Here is a 23,300-nt window from a genome sequence, read left to right as displayed (position 1 = left end):
CAATAATATATCAATGAAGGTATATCAGGCTTAGTGTCGAAGTTTGCATATGATACAAATGTTGGCAGGGTTGTTAATGACACTAATGGCAGTGTACTACTGCAACAGGATCTAGAAAAGTTCAGCAGATTGGGCTGAGAAGTGGCATTGAAAAATGCAAAGTACTGCATATAGGTAGATGTAACTCCAGAGGAACATACCAACTGTGTGGTACTAAACTTAGGGTGGTAGAAAATGAAAAAGACCTGGGAGTAATTGTGCAGTCAGATATGGTGTTTTCTGTAGCTGCAAGAGCAGGTCATGGGGTTTTGTCAGTGATATACAAGAATTTTGCTAGCATGGAAAAGGAGGTGATTATCCATTTGTATAAGGCAATGGTCAGGCCCTGCCTTGAGTACTGCATACAGGTCTGGAGGCCTCATTTTAGGAAGAATGTAGATTTGCTTGAGCATGTACAGTGAAGGGCAACAAGATTGGTGAGGGGAATGAAGGGATCCTTTTACCAAGAGAGGCTTAAGGTCTGCAAATTGCAGTGGCTAGAGACTAGGCACCTGCAAGGTGATCTGATTGAGATGTATAAGGCCTTGAATGGGTTGAGCATGCTGAATTCTGATTGTATTCTTCCACTTTCTTAGATTACAAAACTAAGGGGGCATAAATTCAAATTGTGAAGGACAGCTGTAGAATAGATGTGCAGAAATTTGCCTTTAGCTAGCGGGACTACCTCCTGATCCTGTAATAGAGAGAGGGATTTACGAATATACTCAGACTTGTCCAGGACAACAGTGCACCACCCCTTATCTGCAAGCAAAACTACAATAGTGCCATCTTTGCACATCGTCAGACGATGTCCCATTGACATCTTTGCACAACCTCAGACGATGTCCCATTGACATCGTCTGAGGTTATTAGTAACAGGCTGGATGGGCTGCAAAATCGAAGCTGCAGAATTACATTAGCAGTCTCTTCAGGTAGCTTGTCGAAAGATGCTTCCACACCCTTCATCAAGAATTGAAAAGGATCATCATGAACAAATCCAGGCTCATGCAAGAATTAAGAGGTTTGGTCCCTCTACCTATATTTTCTACAGTGGTTCATGTTTTGTGTTCCCAAGCCATGCGTGTGACTGAAGCGTATCGTGTACGTCAGCAGAATAAATTTAATGCTTTATTACAAGAAACATATACTGCTAGCACACATATCGGAGATAACTTGCAGTTTGTTTTGAACTTGAGTAGCAAACAATTATCTAAGGAGCAACATGATCTCTTGACCCTCAGCATGAAGTTTGAGGTCCTTCCTTGTAAACCTCCCATTACACATTTAGCTATGGGTGTAAAAGCATCTCTCAACAAGCTACCTGAAGAGACTGCTAACGTAATTCACTTTAAAACAGCTTCGATTTTGCAGCACATCCAGCCTGTTACTATAACCTCAAACGATGTCAACGGGAAGCTCTTTCTTTTTTGTGCAAAAATGGCACTATTGTAGTTTTGCCTGCAGATAAGGGGTGGCACACTGTTGTCCTGAACAAGTCGGAGTATATTCGTAAATCCCTCGCTCTATTACAGGATCGGGAGGTTTATGAAACTGTGCAAGACTCCCCTGTGAAAGTGCTGGAGAAGTTGGAATCCAAGTTAATAAACTTGTGCATTCTTGGTTTTTAGCCAATAAGATTACCAAGAACGTCCACTGGAAGCTTCATGCGACAGGTTGTCGACTACCGCAGTTTTATGGACTTCCAAAGATCCATAAACGTGATGTTCGTTTACAACCCATTGTTTCTTGTTGTCATACCCCTACGTATGAACTTTCTAAACATGTTGCCAAGTTATTAGCACCCCTTGTTGGGAAAACTGTTTACACTGTTTCTAGTAGTACGCATTTTCTGCGTATTATTAAAGATTTTATTATTTCTGAGAGCGACGTTATGGTCTCCTTTGATGTGGTTTCTCTGTTCACTTCTGTTCCTGTACAACAGGTTATTGCCTGCGGGAGACGTCTTTTGAGCAGGGATACCACATTGGGAAATAGAACCTCACTCTCTACAGATGATATTTGTACTGCTCTCAATCTGTGTTTAACAGGGGGCGTGATCATTTTCAATGACTCTCTGTTCCACCAAATACAGGGCACAGCTATGGGTGCCCCTGTTAGTCCTGTTGTGGCCAATATCGCCATGGAGGAACTTGAGAGTCAGATTTTCATGAACTTACCTATTCCTATCACCCTCTGGTGTTGTTATGTTGACAATATTTTTGCAATTGTACCCTGGGGATCAGAATCTGCGCTGCTGCAATATCTCAATTCCCTGTTGCTTGTCATTCAGTTTACGATTGAACTAGAGGCTGATAATACCCTTTCTTTTTTGGATGTGATAGTCCAGCGTGTGGATTCACGTTTAGTAACTTCCATTTTTAGGAAGCCAATGTGCACAGGCATAATTTACCAATTATGGCTCTGTGCACACCCCTGGTCATTTACATAGCACTGCTCGCACCTTATTCTCCCGTGCTTGGATGCACTCTAGTTCGGCTGGTGACAGGCAGTTGGAGATTTCTAAAATTAGGGCAGAGCTTTCAAATTGCGGCTATCCACCTCATGTTCTAGCTAGATGTGAGCTTCAGGCTCATGAATTTGTTACGAAATCTAACCCGCGTCACGTCAATCAGTTTATCTCTACCGCCTACATCCCCTATTATCCGGGTGTATTGGAACGTCTTGTTAGATTTTGCATCACCATCATATACAATGTGTGCAATTTCTGGGGAGGAAATTACAATCTACTATTTCTAAGGTGAAAACACCAGTTCCTTCTTTCCTATGGAATGGTTCTGTTTACCGTATTATGTCTCCGGATTGTGGGGGGCATTATGTAGGTGAGTCTGGTAGAAGATTAAAAAATCTGGTTTCTGAGCATGAGGTGGCTCTGCGAACCGCTAATTTTGAATGCTCCGCAGTCGCTGAACATTATTGGGTTGAGCAGCATAATCTTGATCCCCAAAGGGATATTGAAATCGTCGACTGTTCACGTGATTACCGCCAGCGCTCATGGCTTGAAGCGCTACACATAGCCACCAGTAATAGTACTATGAATCGGATGAGGGGAGTACACTTACACCCTATTATAGAATGTACTGTATTGCAATGCTATGAGCACTGGCGATCATCACGTGTACATAATTCTGCTTTACCGACACCAGACTTGTGATACATGATCATGCCCAGCTGACTTGTTCTATTGTAACCATTAATATATACTGAAGTACACCATTCACACACTAGCTGATGAAGAGGCACTCCGCTTTGAAAGCTACTATCTATGTATTTTAACGCTTTTATTATATATATTTTAACTCTTTTATCTTGTATTTTAATGCTTTTATCTTATTTTATTTCTGTTTTATCTTATGTATATATAATTTTTATTTTAACCAGTTAGTGGGTCGTCACAAGAAACTTTGATGAAGTAATTTTATGGTTGCATCATGCTCCTGTTAGCCAAGAAAGTGGCATGCCTGCATTCACTAATTTTTACCAATGACTTAAGCAGATACCCCTCAGAATACTTTGATTTTTATTCTTAAGTGTAGGATATCTTCTTTGGACATTCATAATTTTCTGTGATCTACTTGCATTTCTTGATTTGCCATTGTTAAAGAAAATCTGTGTGTATACTTAACATTTTGGTATGACTAGGGCCATTTATTACTTCATGTATTTAACTGGTTAAAAACATTACTCAAACCTTATACATGTGCCATAGTGATTAGATAACCTCTAGATATCATTATCTGTGTATGTTATTATTATATTTATCCATATGGTGAAAGGAAAGCTTGAGGCTTTTGCTGCACCAGCCAAAAAAAATAATAATAATTTTTTTTTTTGAGTTACCTTGAGAGAGAGAGAGGAAAAAGAGTAAAAGGGAATCACCAAGAAAGAGAAGAATGATGATATCCAGCTCAGGACCCTAGATGTGTCAAGCCTATACTCACCAGATATGAGCCCCTGAGTTATATGTCAGTGTGACTACTCTGTTAAACTCTTAATGGCACCACTTGATTTGTGTTTATCCCAAAATCAAGAAAAGAGATAAAATTAATGTTAAAATACTACTGTTGGTTCTCATACCTTTCATGTTTAGGGTTACCATAAAAATAAAAAAGGAAAAAAAATAAATAAATACAGTAGATTCCGGTTATTTGGGCTACTGGTTAATCGGGGCAGCTGTTTATTTGGGGCAAATCTTAAAAAACAGAAACCAATCGAGAAAATAGCCAGGGTTTCCTTCGCTTAATTGGGACAGCATGCCGTTTAATCGGGGCAGGAGACCACAGCATTGAAGATTACCCTACGATTGTCTCCGACGGTACCACGTGGTTCAGTCAAAATTCTGGAGGTCACAACCATAAAACAATAAAAACAATTAGCAGTCACCTGTTTATTGGGCTTTTCTGTTAGTGAAATCTATCATAAACTGATAGTAAACTCGATCTTATTGAATTTGCGCTAATACCGACAGCTGGAATTCTGTGGGTTATTATTGTAAAATGTGTTTACACTTCTATGGAATCTTCAATCATATAAAAAAAAATAATTTTCAGATCTCTTCATTCCTATTTGTAAAGCTTTGTAATTTGTTACTCTGTTCTCACTTGCACGTATCGTGTTACTTGCAATTTGTGTGTACCGTGTTCTTTGTTATTGATTGCTTATCTTTTTACTGTTTTAAATTTTAACCCCCACCCACAAATGTTGGTGAACAGAAATGTCAACTAGTTTAGTTTAGTTAGTATGTACATATTACAGTGCGTATTAATTATTCCGATTATCACGTATATTCTTCCAATTTTCACGTATCATTTAATTTTTTAATTGGTAAGGTAATAAAGGGTAAATTTGTGCTTAATATATGTTTGCTTTTATAGCCTGTGGATAATATTCCTCCTATTTTCACTAATTAGAATCGCTGTTTAATAGAATTAAAATTCAATTCACAAACGTGATCACAATGACCGGCACTTACTGCACATCGTATAATGAACGGTACTTTACTATGGTGACTCCATTGTAACGTGATTTGATTGTACAGTGAATCAGTTGTAAAGGGGGGGTACATTGTATTTTTAACTATTTATGTGAAACTTCAGATAATTGGGGCGGCCGCTTAATGGGGCCAAAATGCACTAGTCCCAATGTGTCCCAAATAACCGGAATCGACTGTGTGTGTGTGTGTGTGTGTGTGTGTGTGTGTGTGTGTGTGTGTGTGTGTGTGTGTGTGTGTGTGTATTTGCCATTTCTAATTAATTTGGAATATAATAGTTATAGTGATATAACTTGATGTTGCAATGTAGTGTTAAGCACGGGTTATCTATACTGTTATGGATGGACAATGCATAATGTATGTCAAAATGAGAAAAGTAATTTGTAAATAGTGAGACTGAAGGATAAAATACTCATTCATAAATGTTAATAAAGGTTTTCCACTCTTACTTTGATGCCAAAGAACAAAACAGTTTTATTCAGAAAATTTTAATTTATAATTATCAGGTTTGCATGTGCATTCATGTCATTATGAACATTTCCTCACATATTACCTTGTTTTGTTTTTCTGTCAGGATTGTGAAGATGGCACTGCTCTTTGCTTCCGCTTCAGTTGTTTCTTTCCATCCTTAGAAAGAGAACGTGCTGGAATAATCAAGATATTTGCCCGACTATGGAATAACACTTTTATAGAAGTGAGTGAGCGATAAATTTTGATCTCTGTATGCAATATCTCTCTCACTCACTCAAAAGTTCCACATTTCTCTCTCTCTCTCTCTCTCTCTCTCTCTCTCTCTCTCTCTCTCTCTCTCTTTCTCTCTGTGTGTGTGTTAATGAATTTAACATTGGACACTTCCTTTATTCTATAATTAAACATTCTTCTGACTTTTTGATTGTTTCATATTTTTTAATTGACAAATATTAATTATATACAGTGTAAATATATTTAAGGTCAATATTTACAGCTATTATTACTAATTTACATTTGTGGTATGCATGGCTGGTAACCATTACATCTATGTTATCCTGCCTGCTTGTGTTTTGTCATTCCCAATGTTCAATCAGACATTGTTTACATTTATGTGATGCATTATTGTTTGATTAGTTATATGTGATACTACCAGGATGTAAAATTCATAAAATATTTCAACTATTTCTTTTAAGTTGATAAAATGACATCAAAGGTAATTAAAAGAATTGACTGGTCACCTTCTAAGCATAGAAAAATCAATTATATTTTATGAGGTGAATCATATATATGAAGAAAGAACAAAAAAATTGAGGTTCAACTGCTACACAGGGAAATAACACCTCAAGATGAAAAAACAAGTGTCCCTACAAGGTGTGAGGAAACTTCTTAAAACAAACAAAATATTAGAAATGTGTTAGAGTGAGATTACTGACAGAATAATTAGAAAAAAATTATGCAAAAATAGTTTTCAGGAGGTTAAAACATAGAAGCTCACTTTTTTTCTCAACGAAAAAAGTGGTTTTTCTCAAATAATTTGTCCAGATAATTGGGCAAAAGTGGTTTGAGAATAATGAGATATTTTCATACTTGGCAGTGACTGCATCAAATGTCTATTGATAGTCTAGTAAATACTGGTTACTGGAATTCAGAGCTGTGACAATTAGTGTCACAATGTGGGTATGTATATCATGGGATGGTGTTATCTGATGGAAATCCCTTGGCATATATCCCCACACCATGTTACAAATCCTTCGTCAACATACATCACATTACAAGCCTTTTACTACATTTTTTCTTTATATGGACACATGCATAGGAGTGAGAACCTGTTAAAGAGGTGGTAATGTGATGTTTATTTATTAAAATATTTATCAAGATGTATAAATTGTTGGAATAGTTTATCTTTAAATCATTACTGCTGTTATACGTACTTTCGCAACTATTCACAAAACACTATTCCTTTTCTGTTTTAAGTTTTAACAGTGCTAGATTCTTACTACAAAATCAGTATTTATTGTTGCAGTTTTGGAGTTCGTAATCTTGCAGAAGATACTGGTATATTTCATGTCTGGTATTAATCAATAGTATCTCAAGGCTCCCAGGAAATTTGCTTGTGCCTCATTAAGTACATAAAATATGCACTATATGCCTCTGGTAAAAAAATATTGTCATTTATAGTGATATTAAAATGTCCTTGACAATAAAGGAAGTTTTTGCAAATTGATTAAAGTAAGTTGAAATGATGTGTGAAAATGTTAGTGTCTGACCACTCATTTCTGCTCTAATTGATGCTGATTTTGGATGTGTAGAGAAAGAAGCTAAAGGAAAAGTTATCTATACTTTAGATCAGCAGTTTTAGATCATGGCATCTTGTTGTAAGAAAAAATTATTTGTAGAATACAACTGAAGTGATCCATAGAGCAGTGGATATCAGATCTTTGGAGCGACACGTTTCTTGCTAAACTCTATTCCAATTAGATTGGCAAGTATGGGATGCTTCTTGAAAGTAGAAAAGTTGAAATGGCTGGTGGAGAGAGTCAATTTGAACACCAATGGGATGAACTGGAATGTTGGGTGAGGGCCACACCAGCATGTTCCACTTTGGTTACTCAGCCAGTCACTGTTCTGCTGGAGGAATGGAGGACTATACCTGCTGCACTCCATTTGGTGAAAAGCCTGGCAGGAGGGTAAGAGTGGGTCATAGCAGTTGGAGGGGGGGCTGATGCCATTGAAATGAATGACAGTGGCATCATCAGTGTGAATGTGTCTGGATACTTTATGGATTTATGGAAGATTGTGTGTGTGTGTGTACTGGCGTGCCTGTAATGTGTATGTGTTGATATATACATATAAGTTAATTCTTAATTATAAGCAGATGGTCACCAACATTTTGTTAGCAAGATGCTTTTGGTTATGGTTGGTTAGGGTAAGATTAAATTAGACAAGTATACTATGTGAGGAGCACGTTTAATTTGTTTTCAGCAGCATCTAAATCTTTACAAAAGATTATCATATTGTTTTCCATATGTTTCAGTGTTTAGCTGAGCCCTTTGGCACCAAGAATTCTACTCAAAATCTCAAGACATATCTTGTATTGTTGCAAATGTTTCAATTAAATGTATGCCAAATCATATTCCACATATTCATTCTGTGCAAGTAAACTAGTCTCTACTTCTGTCCTCACAGGGAAAAGTCTGATAGTATAATATTGGATGATTTCAGAGGCCCTGAAACCATTCCATTTTGGAAATCATCTGCTGACAAGGCTACCAACTAGCCTTTTTTTTTTTTTTTTTTTTTTGAGAGCTGCTAAGTGGAACTTTATTTAATGATTTGAAGTTGTTTTTTCTTTCTCTAAATTTTGATTTGAAATTAGTAGTGTAGTATTTATTTGTAATTCCCTGATTAATTTGGTGTATTTGTTCTTTACTTGGCCTTTGTAATTTCTTAAAAAAACCACAGTTGACTTCTGCTAGCATTGTGTTGTATCTATAAGAACGTTACAATTTTGCCACCATTGTTTTAATATTGATATAAAACAGTGGTTCCCAAACCTATGATCTATGGACCCCATCAAAAAAAAAAAAAAAAAAAAAGTTTGTGGACCCCTATATATAATATATGCATATATTATATATAGGGGTATATGTTATATTATATATAACATATGCATATAATATATATCTTTATATGGTGGTCAACCATATACTGTATATATGTATGGTTGATCGCTGTTTCTTGGAATCCCTGGAATTGATCTACGGACCCACAGGGGAAGTATTAGAAGAGGCTTATAAACTAAAATTTATGGCAATGCATATATGCTTTAATAACCTCACTTTATCGTCTAGTCAGTAACGAATGATATTAATATTCTTAGAGCTTTTAGTTATTGGTGATTTGGCATAGATATAGTATTGTGAATAGGTTACTCAAGAGTTTGAATAATGTAGGTTGGTGATAGATAGATAAATTTATTATCTATTATAACTATTTAGAATTTGCAAACGTAGTGGTGTAGCATAATACCTATAGCTTAAACTTGATGAATGGCCATATGATGCAAGGAAGCCTAAGGCTTATGCTGCACCAGCAAAAAAAAAAAAAAATCTGTACCAGGTTCATAATGTGCCCCCGCTGCTAGCATATTTAATGTGTTTTACATTTAAGAGTCATTGGCAGGCATTAAAAATGTTTTAATTTTCCTACATTAATAAAATTGATGGATAATAATATAACAATGTTTTTATTTTATTAATAATAATTACATATCAGTTACTGAAAGTATTGGTCTGTGATGGCTAAAGTAGGATATATAATTTTTACATTGAAGAGATTTCAGTTCACGATTAAATACACCATCTATAGTTGTTCCATTATGTCTGATGACATGTCCAAGTTGAAGAATGTATTCATAAATGTGCAGAACTCTTTTCCAGCTTCAGAGTTTAATTGTAAAGAAAAAAATTACATTCGATCTGAAAATACCAGGCGACTTGAAACCAGATGCATTTTTTGAATTAACACATTTCCTAGTTTCCTAAAGTTTTTTTTTTTTTGTTTCTAAATTCCTTAGCTTTCCAACGATATGATATATGTCCACATTATCCTGTACAGGCGCCTCTGTAGCCAGGTGGGAAGGAGCAGCAGTGCGTAGCACATGCTTCTTGATTAGACCGGGGTTCGAGCCCGTCACCACCAAATACGGAGGATGCGGAAAGGTCAGGGAATGACCACTGCATATTCCCGGAGCAATATGGCCTTAGTTGCTAATGCTCCTAAAATAACTAACTAACTAACATTATCCTGTTTATTACGTGAGAAAAGTTCCTTGATCACATGTTCATATTTTCCACTATCCTGGAAAAAAAATGCAATTTCAGAGGTTTGAAAGTTTTTCATCTAGTATAGAGCTAAGATGAAGCTATGTACAAAATTTCATTAAATTTGGTCCAGTAGAAGATAAATTAAAGTGGAATAAATTTTCGTAACGCTTTTCACACGATGGTGTTTCGTAACAAAATTTTTAAGAATAACGCCGATAAAAAAAAAACATTTAACTTAAAAAAAATAAAGAAGGAAAAATAATTAAATAAAATAAATAATCATTAATAATAAAAGTTTTTAAAATTTTAAGTTTTAAAAGAAAGTTTTAAAACAAAACCTTTTAAAAAAAAAAGTTTTAAGATTAAAAATAAATAATAAAAAAAAGGAAATAGGCAATAGGTGCAGCTGACCTCTGAATTTCCCCAAACTGTCAGCCTCTACAATCCATGTAGGTAACTAATTCCAGTAATCTATAACTCACTGACTAAAATAAAACTTCCTGCAATTCAGTTTAAACATCCCCCCCCCCCCTCATAACTTGCATTTATGACCCGTAGTTCTAGAATCATTTACAACTGTGAAAATTTGGTCCTCGTTGATTTTACTTTTATCTCTCAGAGGCAAACACCCTAATCAAGTCTTCTCTAAGGTGTGCCTAGTTTCCAAGCTGTGCAACCCACATATTCAAAGTCTTTCCTCATATGGATACTCTTTTGCTAATCTCACCAGGCGAGTTACCTGTTTTTGGATACTTCCAAGAAGCTCAGTCCTTTTTTAGATGTGGTCTCCATACTTCAATACAGTATTCCAAGTGTCGTCTAACAATAGCCTTGTATAATGGGATTATGATGTCATGAATGCATCAGGTTGATATGGGTGGCCAGTGCAATGTTGAGTCATTTTGGTGTGACGTAAGTGCTGGGAAAGCAAAACTGAGAGTAGGAGTATATTATAAGCCTAATGACTCTGATGAATACAATGAAAAACTGTATAGGAAATAGTTGGCCAGAAAGACTTTCGTGGACTTATTGTATGGTTGTTTTCTACAACAGCATGTTCTAGAGGCCACCAGAGGGATTAATACTCTTGATCTGATTATCAGTAGTGATTATTCATGCATTAAGAATGCATGAATATTTTAAACACAAGAAGGAAGAGGATGAATCAAATTGGTTCACTTGACATCTGTGGTTCGATTGTTGATAATCCTGCTCAGGTAGCTGACAAACTGAATGAGTATTTTGCATCTACATTCACACATGAGGAATTTGGGAATTTAAACACTGTTCAAATTAATTTAAATTACTGATGTAACCAACATTCATTTATTAATTAAGAATCTGCAGATAAAAGAACCACTAGATGGCAGGGATCACAGTGTATTGATGTGGGATTTACTTAAAGATGTAACTACCATCAGGCATAAAGGGAAGTGGAATTGCTTTCATAAATTGGACTGCAGTGGGTTTTTTTTTTCAGACAGTTTTTAAATTTTTTACAATGGAACCAAATGATGTTACCAACAGCAAATTCTAAATGGGAAGCATTCAAGAAATTAAACATGGAAGCCACTAGGCTTTATATACCAACTAAGAAATACTGTTTGAGGTTTAGGCCTAAGTGGATGTCAGATAAACTAATGAGACTCATGGCAAAGAAGAAAAATGCATGGGTTACATATAAATTCAGGTGACAGAGAAGCATATGGTTGATATTAGGTAGTCTGTAAAAAGTCACAAAGGAGGTTAGGCAAGTGAAGGCAGGTTACAAGAAATCTTTAGCAACAAAGACTTCCTTACTTATGTCAACTCAAGAAGGAAGTGGATGAATCAGATTGGTTCACTTAACATCAGTGGTTCGACAGTTGATGATCCTGCTCAGGCAGCTGACAAACTGAATGAGTATTTTGCATCTACATTCACACATGAGGAATTCTCTAGGGTGGAGGCTGGAAGTTTATTAAACCCTAACAGGGAGTTAAATTATTTTGTAATAACTGACAGGAAAGTAGAAGAAAAATTGTTGAACTTAAACATAAGAAAGGCACCTTGGGTGGATGGGATGTATTCAATTATATTAATGGAGGCAGCAAAGGAAGTAAGCAAACCAACAGCCATAATTATGAGAGCATCTTTGGATTCAGGGGAGTTCCCACGGACTGGAGAAGTGCAAGCGTATCCCAATTCACCAAGGGGGGGGTATCAAAGGGTGACACAAGTAATTATACACCTGTTAATTTAACTTCTGTTCCAGGGAAAATAATGGAGTCACCGATTAAAGAAATAATCAGGATAATCTAGACAACACTACAGTTATAGTTCAGACATAGCATGTGTTTGTTAAGGGGAAATCTTGTCTGACCAATTTTATTGGATACTATGATTGGTCCCAAAGGAACTGGATGTAAAAAATAATTTTGATATCATATAGTTGGATTTCAGAAAAGCTTTTTATACTGTTTCACATAAGACTTCTGTGCAAATTGGAGCAGTATGGCATTAAGGGCAAGATGCTGCTATGGATAAAGGGATGGTTCAGTAGGAGAAGACAGAGTGGTAATCAATGGACATTGCTCTTTGTGGACTAATGTTATTAGTAGAATACCCCAGGGTTTGGTGTTGGGCCCATTGTTGGTTTTATGTATTTCTCAATGATATTGATGAAGGTATATCAGGGTTAATGGCTAAGTCTGCAGATGATATGAAGGTTGGCAGGATTGTTAAAGACAGTACGCTATTGCAACAGGATCTAGAAAAGTTAAGCAGATGGATTGAGAAGTGGCAACTGAAGTTCAACATTGACAAATGCAAAGTACTGCATGTGGGTAGCAGTAACCCCAGAATAAAATACCAACTGTGCGGTGCTACACTCAGAGTAGTCAAGAATGAAAAAGACCTGGGGATAACTGTGCAATCAGATATAAAACTGTCTGATCAGTGCAGACAGGCTGCCAGGACAACTCATGCCTTTTTGTCAATGATATACAGGAATAAGGAGGTGATTATTCCTTTGTAATAAAGCAATGGTGACGCCACACCTTGAGTACTGCATACAAGTCTGGAGGCCTTATTTTAAGAAGAAAGTAGAGCTGCTGGAACGAGTACAGAGAAGGGCAGTGAGATTGTTGAGGGGGAACAAAGGGGTGCTCTTACCAAAAAAGGATTCAGCTCTGCAAATTGTAGTGTCTGGAGACTAGGCACCCCGTGAGGTGATCTGATGAGGTGTTTAGGCTTTGAATCATTTGAGCAAGCTCAATGCTGAAGGGATTCTTCATCTTGCTCAGATTATGCATGTGAAGGAGCATAAATTCAAATTGAGTAAAACTGATTACAGAATAGACATGCAGAAATTTGCCTTTAGCCAGTAGGTGGATTGCTGGAACAAACTTCTGTCTGTTGTTGTAGTAGTAGTAGTAGTGGAATGTGATGCAAGAAAGCAAGTGTATGAACTTATGCAGCATCAGCCAAAAAAAAAAAAAAAATCACACCATTTCCTCCAAATGCCTGTCCAGTTCCTCCTTAAATTTATTCAACCTATCAACTTCCACAATGACAGATGGAAGTTTATTCCAGCAATTAACCACCCGCTGGCTAAAGGCAAATTTCCGCACATCTATTCTACATCTGTCCTTTCTTAATTTGAATTTATGCCCCCTTAGGTTCGTAATCTGAACAAGTGGAAGGATCCCATCAGAATTCAGCGTGCTCAACCCATTCAAGGCCTTATACACCTCAATCAGATCACCACACAGGTGCCTAGTCTCCATCCACTGCAATTTGCAGAACTTAAGCCTCTCTTGGTAAGAGGATCCCTTCATTCCCCTCGCCAATCTTGTTGAGGCCTCCAGACCAGTCTGGAGGCCTCCAAAATGAGGCCTCCAGACCTGTACGCAGTACTCAAGGCGTGGCCTGACCATTGCCTTATACAGAGGGACAATCACCTCCTTTTCCCTGATAGCAAAATTCCTATATATCATTGACAAAACTCCATGACCTTCCCTGGCAGCCTGTCTGCATTGCTCAGAAAACTTCATATCTGACTGCACAATTACTCCCAGGTACTTCCCAAGAAGCTATCAGCTTCTTGTGGAAGCTGATAGCTTAAATAAATTCAAGGAAGAACTGGACAAACTTTTGGAGTGAATGGATAGGTGAAATAGCAAGTTTTTTTTTTTTTTCCTGATACTGCATAACCTTGCTTCCTCGCAACACATGCCACTACTAATGCTAACACTAAATTTGAGCTGTTGTAGTGAGCATTCAAAAATTGCTTCACATTTCCGATAAAATTATTAAGATCTCTACCATGTATAAATAAACCCATATGGTTTGTTGTATGTATTGATAATGGCACTGCTTCAAATATCTGAGATAAATCTTGCACTAAAAATGTTAATAGGAGGTGCTCTTAAGAGTTTTTGCTGTAGCTCCTAAAGTATTGTGAGTATTCCTGCCTAAACATTAATTGTAAGTTTAGGCATTAAAAGCACATTTCTTGCTTTGAATGCTAATTTTAATCAGCTCATCTGTGCATGGTATGATTACTAAAAATATTATTTTGTGTGAAGCAAGATTAACTATGATTAGTATAAATGGTAGGGAAATGAACTATGTTAGAAAAGATTAACTGTGACCAGTATAAGTGGGATGTGTTGTAGGGACTTCAAGATGTTTGAATTCCTCCTGGGTGTCCAAGGCTTCACTAAGTTTCTTTGCTTTCCTCTGCCTCTTGGAGGCAGATGCAAGATGGTACATCAGCCCTGTAAGAGAAGGGGAATGATCTGCTAGAATTGAGTTCTAGCCTGGTGCACAGAGTGTGGTAAACCATCCCTTGGTTCTTCTACAAAGTCTTGCTTCCACCACTCTATATCAAGCTGAATCTGGTCAACTACTTTGTTAAAGTATTGTATCTTCATGTCATATAGTATGTTTCCAAAAATGCAGCTGATGGTCTGAATCAGGTAAAGCATAACATTGTTGATGCCACCAAGTTTTGCATTGCATATGAAGCCTATCTTCGAACGCCTAAGGGTAGCGAATACAAAGAAAGCAGTGTGTGTACCCTGTACGTACAAAAGATTTTTATTTTATGTGAAAACATCCTTGGCTTGGATGAGGTTAAAGGGTTTTAGGAATGAAAAGAATCTGAACATGTTTAACATTGTAAAGAATTTTTTTTTTTTCAACAGTTTTATCAATTTGGGGTTGCAATACATGTTCAGTAGTTAATTTACTTATAATGGGTTTGTGACAACTAAAATATGATACGCACACTTGAGATTATAAAGAGTGTAAATGTCTTTGAAACACAGCATCAATTATAGTTCCACGATTAGCAGTCAATACAGATCTAGAAGCATTTAACATTAGTCCAAATTTATTTTCTATGCGAATGTTTGGATTGAGTATTTGCAAATTAAAATGTTGAAATCTCTACTAAGTATCATTGGTATTTGGTTGCATTGTTTGTGAGAAAATTGTTCAAATGAATTGTGCAGTGCAGCTCCTTCAATCATTAAGGAAATAAAATGAAATGGATGAATTCAATGATGTGTTCAATCTTTCGGTTAGTTGAAATGTAAATGACTACCAACAATATCATTTGACTGTCAGGAAGAAGGCATTCAGCCGCACAAATGTCTCCAACTGGTCTAACATTCACTGATTTTCCAACAGTTTGTCGATAAATCACTTCCATATGAGAAGTAACAACATGAGTATGATTTTCTCTCATGATATCTTAGATCTTGTTGTTTACTGATGAACTCATATAAAGTATCTTGCATGGTAAGTAGAGGACTACGCAACAACCTGGTCATTTCAGCTTGAAGTGCAAGAGTGGATGTAGCGTTTCTCAGTCCAGTCGTTAGGTTAGCTTTCTTCAATAGGTACTTCACTCATTTCATCATGTGTAGGAGCATCATTGTGTTCCATATCTTCATCGAAGAATGCTTTGTCAATCTTGATACCATACAGACAATACAAAGGAGTTGTAAGTAGATACTTTAACCAAACCCATACATCTCGTTTACAAACCAAGTCCATTACATAACTTGATTTGTGAATTTTATTACATTTTATATGAATGTTAATGCAATAATCATCGTCCATTCTCTGGGACAAATGATTGACCATTGAATTAACATTTACAGGAACATTTATAATTTGGCCTAAAATTCCGTATTGGCCGAAACCATGTCTTAGTCTTCTAATTTGCATGAATGGTACGAGGAGAAATGAGTTGCTCAGTCACTAAATCCAATCAAGGCAGATAAGGTGGAATAGCAGGATAAACGAAACCATTGCTCTTCGTAAACATTGGAATGGAATAATTTTTGAGAGATGCTTGACAAGTATTACAAGCCTTCATAGTCGTTACATCTGCGGGTGGAAATTCTAGAAGTAATGGGTACCTTCCTGGAGTGCACATTTTCATCACAGATATCACAAACAGCTCCAAATGTATTTATCAGAAATTGTCGTTCAAATTCTTTATAGGACTTACAGTCATGTTTGATGTTCTTGTAAATGATTTCATGCTCAATTACTGTTGAAACTTGTGGAGGGTCTACAACAGGCAGTTCAGCCTGTTGTAGACACTCTACGTGATTTTGATTCTATTTTGTTTTATGATTTTGTTTCTATTTGGATGATGTAATCGAAGCTGGTTGTTGCAGTATTCTCTGTTTCAGGAATCAGTTGAAAATCCTCAGGTAATTCATTTGAACTCAAATCTTCTGGATCGAAATCTTCAAGGAATTCTTGAATATAATTTCATGATGTTGACAGTCCAGATTCTTGATGAGAAGTCGATGTAGAAGGGTGATGTTGATCAAAACCTTGAGAAGCAGATTTTATTAAACTCTGCATTTCTTTTCATTCTCTATGTTTTTAAACTTGATCTTTTGTTGACGTGAGAGGTTTCTTCAGTGGCTTCGAAGCTTTTATTCTTGCATACTTATCTTGATTTTGCTCATCTTGAGTTTAGTCATCTTTGAAATACTCTTATAAGTTATTAACTGAAATTAGATTTGGTATTTTTACAATTCAATAGTTAGCGAAATCCATTTGTAGACTAGTATGACATCATAACAAAAACTACTGCAAGTGATTGTTTTATTGTTGCGTTCTTGAATTAAAACTGATTAAATTTTTAAGCAGTTTACTTGAACAGCTATTAAAATCTAATAGCCACCAAAGTTATGAACAATGTTGACGAAACATCTTTCCTGCTACTTAGAAGGTTGATGTTGATCAAAATCTTGAGAAGTAGATTTTATTGAAGTCTGCATTTTTTCATTCTCTATTTTTGAACTCTTTCTTTTGTCAATATGAGAAGCTTCTTTGAAATAGATATAGAATAAATCAAAACTCGATTTATTCCTGCATAATATTACTACCCACGGTTTACTCTAACAAATAGTGACTGAGTTAGCATCATTTAGGAAGTGATGTCATTTCCATATGTTAGTATGAATGATGCAACATTTTATTCTCACACCCGCTACTTACTCTGCCGAATCAACATTAGTGACTGAGTTAGCATTGTTAGCCCCATTTAGGAAGTGAAGTCATTTGTGTCATTTAAAATCTAACAGCCACCTAATAGGAAGTGACATCATTTGCGTCATTTCTGTAAGAAAATTTTGTTGCCATTTGGTTTTACTTCAGTCCGAAAATGTAGTAGGTACTGCCATAGATGTTTTCAAATCAAAAATGGAACTAATGAATCTGTAAGACTTCAACATACAGGAAAAGAAGATATCACTTTTTCTTGGTTTTATACTTTTGCAGAATCAATGTGCTTTTGTGTTGCTTTGATTGAAGAGTATGAAAATATTGGTCTTTGTCACAGTCCAGAAAGTGGCATCTTTTTGTAGACTTTTCAAGCAAAAGTTTGAAAGCTGTTTCGCTTCACAATGCAATTGGAATATAAACTCATCAATTATTGTTGTGCATTCTGCTCATATTAAAGATTCTTTTCATCATTCTATATCAAGCAGGGACTGGTCAAACATTTTTAAGTATTGGCTCCTCAAGGTTGATACCTTCAAGCATATATATAGTTTGTTTCCAGAATTGCCTGATGCAAAAGTGATATGTGGCATACTTGTTGATCCACAAGTTAATCTGATGTTGGCTTTACAAGAACTGGAAGACAAAATGACTAATGCTGGGAAAAATCTTGCAATGCTTCTATTGGAACATCCAGCAGCCTGAAAAGCAAGGTGTTGAGTTTCAGGGCATGCCACAGATGGGGGCCTTCCTCATGGAACAAGCAAATATATTAGGTTACTTTATTAGGTATCTGTATTAGATTACTAAGATTATAAGAAGTGGCATTTGTACTTGTATGTACACTAATTATAGGAGTATAGTAAATAAATTTGATGAATTTGAACCACTGGTTAAGTCATTAAATACAGATACTGTACTGGAGACATGGTGTCACTCAGACATAAGAGATGCAGAATTTGAATATGGGGAGTGTGTATAGATAGGACAGGAGGGGGGGAGTTATGCTCTTAGTTAATAAGTTTATAAAATAAGATGTAGCACCTATAATAAGATTGGGTGCTGGTTCAGAGATCCAAGTCTAGAGGGTAATAGACATCATAAAAAAAAAAAAAAGTAAAAAGTAAAGTGCAGCCATTATCAACCCACTGCAGGATGGAAGCCTCCTCAACAATTCATGCTGAGGGAAATGGACCATAATCTACCATGGTGGTCCAGTGCGGGTTGGCGGATCGACCGTATTCAGCAGTCAGGGGCTTGAACCCCAGTCTACTCAAAGAGCGTGTGCTACTGCACTCCCACTCCTGCCCACTCGACTACGGAGGCCTACGGAGGAAAATGCTGCAAAGTATAGTACATAGATGAACACAACAAGTAAGTGGCCAAAGAGAACACTAAAGAATCAAAATTGGCAGAATATGATCTCAGTGCACCAGGCATATAGTGATAGGAATTTTAATTGTGGTGGTGGGGGGGGGGAGACTGAAGAGAGAACAATAAAAGATGCTGGATTGGAGATTCCTCATATGAGATGGCATCAGAAGTTTAAAAAAGGCCAATTTGTAATCCTTGTTCTGACTCATTGTGCATGTGAACAAGAACATGATAAAGGGTTTGTAACATAATGCTCATTTATTAAAATAATTTATTGTGGCATACAAAGTGTGTGAATGGTTCATTTCTTGACATTCTGTTCTTCATATCTATCTGTTTCTGTTGTGAAGGAGTATCATATAATCTAGCAAGTCAATTAAGAGGGCTCCTTCTGTAGTAGTTCATGTGATTTAGGTGGAGAATTCATATTAAGGGATGAATTTATACTCTTGCCTGCTTGCCCTTAATAATATGACCAGCAAGCTGTCCCCTGAACTTTGTATGTCCCAATAAGATATTCAAAAACACAGATGGCTGTGACACTGAGGTGACTACTACCTATGAACTTGCCTGCTACTCTGCCCCTGATCATATTAGGAAGTGAGAGATGTGAAACTGCCATATGAGATTAGCGACAGAGAAAAAAATGCATAGAATGATTATAAATTATCAGGAGACACATAAACATACATTAAGTATAAACTAGTCTGCAGTCACTTATCAGTTACGAAGGGGGTTAGGCAGTCTAAATCAGATTACAAGAATTCTTTGGCTGAGAATGTGAAGAAAAGTAGAAAAGTATTCTTTGTTCAAGTTATTATTAGGAAGGAGGGGGGGAACCACTTTCTTTGGCTAGGTATGATTGCCATAAGTATTGATGATCCTGTTCTGGTTGCTGAAAAACTGAATAAGTATGAGGGGGGGTATCAAAAAGTTTGTATCCTGACCTAGATACCACATCAGTAGCAAGATGCCATTTTTAATACAAGTCGTCTATATATTCAATAACTAATGTGAAATTTCATTCCCGTAAGTGATTGTACACCAGAGGTGGATCCCGGAATCTTAGGAAGGATGCTATGGTTGACAAAGTGGAGTATTGAGCAATGTATCAAGTTCCTGCATTTGCAGGGCAAGAAAGCTCAGGAAATTGACGAAGAAATCAAAGCTGTGTATGGGCAGAATTGTCCATCCTATGACACTGTAAAAAAGTGGAAATGGGAGTTCCAGTGCGGTCATACAAGTGGCTTTGACAAGCCAAGGGAAGGAAGGCCATCAACATCCACAGAGACAGTGAGACGGTTGCAAAGGTTGAGCAGCTGGTTCTGAGTGTCAGACCTGTGACAATTCATTTCATCGCAAATGCAGTAGGAATTAGTTATGGGTCTGCCCACCAGAGCTGGAACTAGGCAATCCAACACCTGGGGCAAAAGTGTTATAAGTATGCCCCCATTATATACAGGTAGTCAATCTTTCAATAGCATAGCTAGGGTTGTCGACGCCTAGGGGCAACATGTCTTCCTGGCACCCCTGATTGTGATAGATGATTTCTTCAGTGTGACAATTCATTTCATTGCAAATGCAGTAGGAATTAGTTATGGGTCTGCCCACCAGAGCTGGAACTAGGCAATCCAACACCTGAGGCAAAAGTGTTGTAAGTATGCCCCCATTATATACAGGTAGTCAATCTTTCAATAGCATAGCTAGGGTTGTCGATGCCTAGGGGCAACATGTCTTCCTGGCACCCCTGATTGTGATAGATGATTTCTTCAGTGTGCACCCCTAAAGCTCAGTGTCCAGGAGTAATTCCCCCCTCTGCACCCCCTTGCTATGCCTCTGCAATCTTTATGAATTTATAAAAATTATGGTGCCTCTGTAGTCAGGTGGGAAAGAGCAGCAGTGCATAGCACACACTTCTTGATTAGACCGGGGTTCGAGCCCATCATCACCAAATACGGAGGATACGGAAAAGTCAGGGAATGACCACCGCATATCCCGGAGCAATATGGCCTTAGTTGCTAATGCTCCTAAAAACCAAACAACAAACTATAAAAATTACCATTCCAATGATCTACGATTTGCATATATTTATTAATAAAATAATTTAAATAATACAATGAATATAACAAAACAAAAATGTCAAAGAAAAAGAAACTTTATATCTACAGAGAATTTAATTCTATATAAACTACAAATAAAGTACATATAACTACAAAGAAATTAGAAAACCAGATAAGTTTATGTTTATATATCTAGTACAAAATCATAGAAACAAAATATTGCGAAATATAGTACTTTTAACATTATAACATAAACTAAAAATATGCAATGAAGGTGTATTATTTTAATTTGCATCAATGAGCGCAGAGATTAAGTCACCACCTGGAAATGATCCATACTGTTTTAGAATACATGGCCAGATTTACCATTTGGTCTCACCGCTATATCCAAACAAGGCAAATAAGCCAGGATATGGACAATTTTATATTTTCGATTCTGCTGAAGCAACAACAAAATGGCTTGAAAAACAATCAAACCAAAGGTGTATGGCCGAAGTAAGGCAACAATTGGACGAGATGCTGCAACAAGTCAACTCATTTGCTGAGTCATATAAAAAAATGCATTAAATAACTCAGGCCAATCCAGCAATGAATGTGAGCATGGCATTTATAGAAGACCTGGACTTAGATAAGAGACAATACAATGCACTTACGTCCAAAACAGAGGTTGCTGCAATATCTGTTGGAGAACATGGGGAACCACCTGCAAATAGAGACGTATGCATATATCCCACAAGTGACTGCCGTAGAATTATATCACTGCTAAACAAGAATGGTGAAGACTGAAGAATCTAGATTAAACTATTTATGCCATAATCAGAAATATGGCATATGTTATGCTGGGTGTTAGATTAAATAGATTTTACAAATAAAAAAATTAGCTGTATGAATGTTAAGAAAACCATTCTTGACATTTTTGACAAATTTTATAAACCACAGAGTGAAAATTTAGAAAATAATTTTTATTATATGCCTCTCATACATGCTTTACTTGATAGCAAGACAATGTGACCTCTTATCAGTCAGGGTTAGGAGGTATATTTTCCTTGAGGTGTAATTTCTTTGAATTGTTTGTGTTGTTGTTGTTGTTCTTATTCCAAGTTGCTTTGTGCATATAGTTCCTAACAGATATAAAGCATGATTTATATTCCAGTAATAGAAACCTGCGTGTCCTTCGTGAGACACCCATAAGACTGCCAATCGTCCTTTTGGTATTCGTCTCCAAGAGCTACTCAAAGAACTTAATATCAAGGTAGACAAGGTTGACCAAACACCAAAGCAACCCCTTCCACCCTGGCATGCTCATGTTCCAACATGTGACTTGTCCCTTAGAAATTAGGGAAAGTCGGACACTCCATCTGTCTACCTGCAGCTTTATTCAGCACACCAAGCTGAACATTTTGACTTCGCGCCAGTTTACACAGACGATTCGAAGTCGGAATCGTATGTGAGATCTGCTGCTGTCTTTACAGACACCACTACATCGGAGCAGATTTCCTCTGAATGCAGCATATTTACTGCAGAGCTGCATGCTATAGAGTTAGCCTTGGATCACATTAGTAAATGCCTATACCAATGGTTCATTTTATATTGCGATTCTCTCAGCGTGTTACAGGCTTTAATAACTGTGAGATATAATCCTCATCCAGTTCTGTCTAGCATTCAGCAGAAGATTCACTTCCTTCGGGAACGTGAATATGATATCCGCTTCTGCTGGATTCCTAGCCACGTCGGGATTAGGGGAAATGATTTGGCTGACACAGAAGCCAAATCTGCAATTCCCAATAATAACTGCTGCCTGTCAGTCCCCTATACAGACTACAGGCAAATAATACATCAAAATATACACTCCCAATGGCAGGATTCGTGGAATAGACAGACTACGAATAAATTATATCGTATAAGGCCTGTAATTGAACCGTCGCAGTCTAGTCTGCGCAGGAATCGTAAGGAAGAAGTTGTTCTTGCCTGGACCTGCATAGGACATAGTCATTTGACTCATTCTTTTTTGCTGAGGGCTGATGACCCTCCTATGTGTGAGTTCTGTGGCACAATTTTATCCATCAGACACATTTTAGTTGACTGTCCAGATTTTAGCAATATCCGTTTTACCGCTTTTAACCATCTGACTGAGCCGTATACACTCAGTCAGATTTTATCCGACAATGATAATGTGTCTGCTATTTTTAGCTTTTTGAAATCAATAAAGGTTTTTAATCGTATTTAAAATTTATATGTTATTGTTATTTCTTTCATTGATTTATCTTTTTATATATTTGTTATTATATATCTGGACATGGTGGCCTAATTAATTAGGTCACTGAGATGTTAAATTTTTATATATTACCTGGTCTTGGCGCATTATAGCCTTAGTTGCTAATGCGCCAATAAAATCCAAATCAAATCAAATCAAACCTTCGTGAGAAGGAGTCTTTGGCAGGCTGACCCAGGAGTGTGGCCATGTTCAATTGCATTCACTTGTAGTGTGCACCCTAAAAATTTAGGGTG

General features: G+C 36.8%; 1 protein-coding gene across 1 annotated transcript in view; it reads left to right on the top strand.

The window, feature by feature from the left end:
* Positions 1-23,300, top strand: part of LOC150091168 (integrin alpha-PS1-like) — a 552,996-nt gene that overhangs the window by 505,051 nt on the left and 24,645 nt on the right. The window contains exon 23 of the mRNA XM_090388878.1: positions 5,622-5,741. Coding sequence (XP_090245004.1) covers positions 5,622-5,741 — 120 coding nt within the window. The remainder of the gene's footprint in view (positions 1-5,621; positions 5,742-23,300) is intronic.

This window comes from Mastigoproctus giganteus, chromosome 1, assembly GCF_048544385.1.
Source record: "Mastigoproctus giganteus isolate SK-2022 chromosome 1, ASM4854438v1, whole genome shotgun sequence".
Taxonomy (NCBI): domain Eukaryota; kingdom Metazoa; phylum Arthropoda; class Arachnida; order Uropygi; family Thelyphonidae; genus Mastigoproctus; species Mastigoproctus giganteus.
The sequence above is the reverse complement of the archived record's forward strand: the minus strand, read 5'-3'. Positions and strand labels throughout refer to the sequence as shown.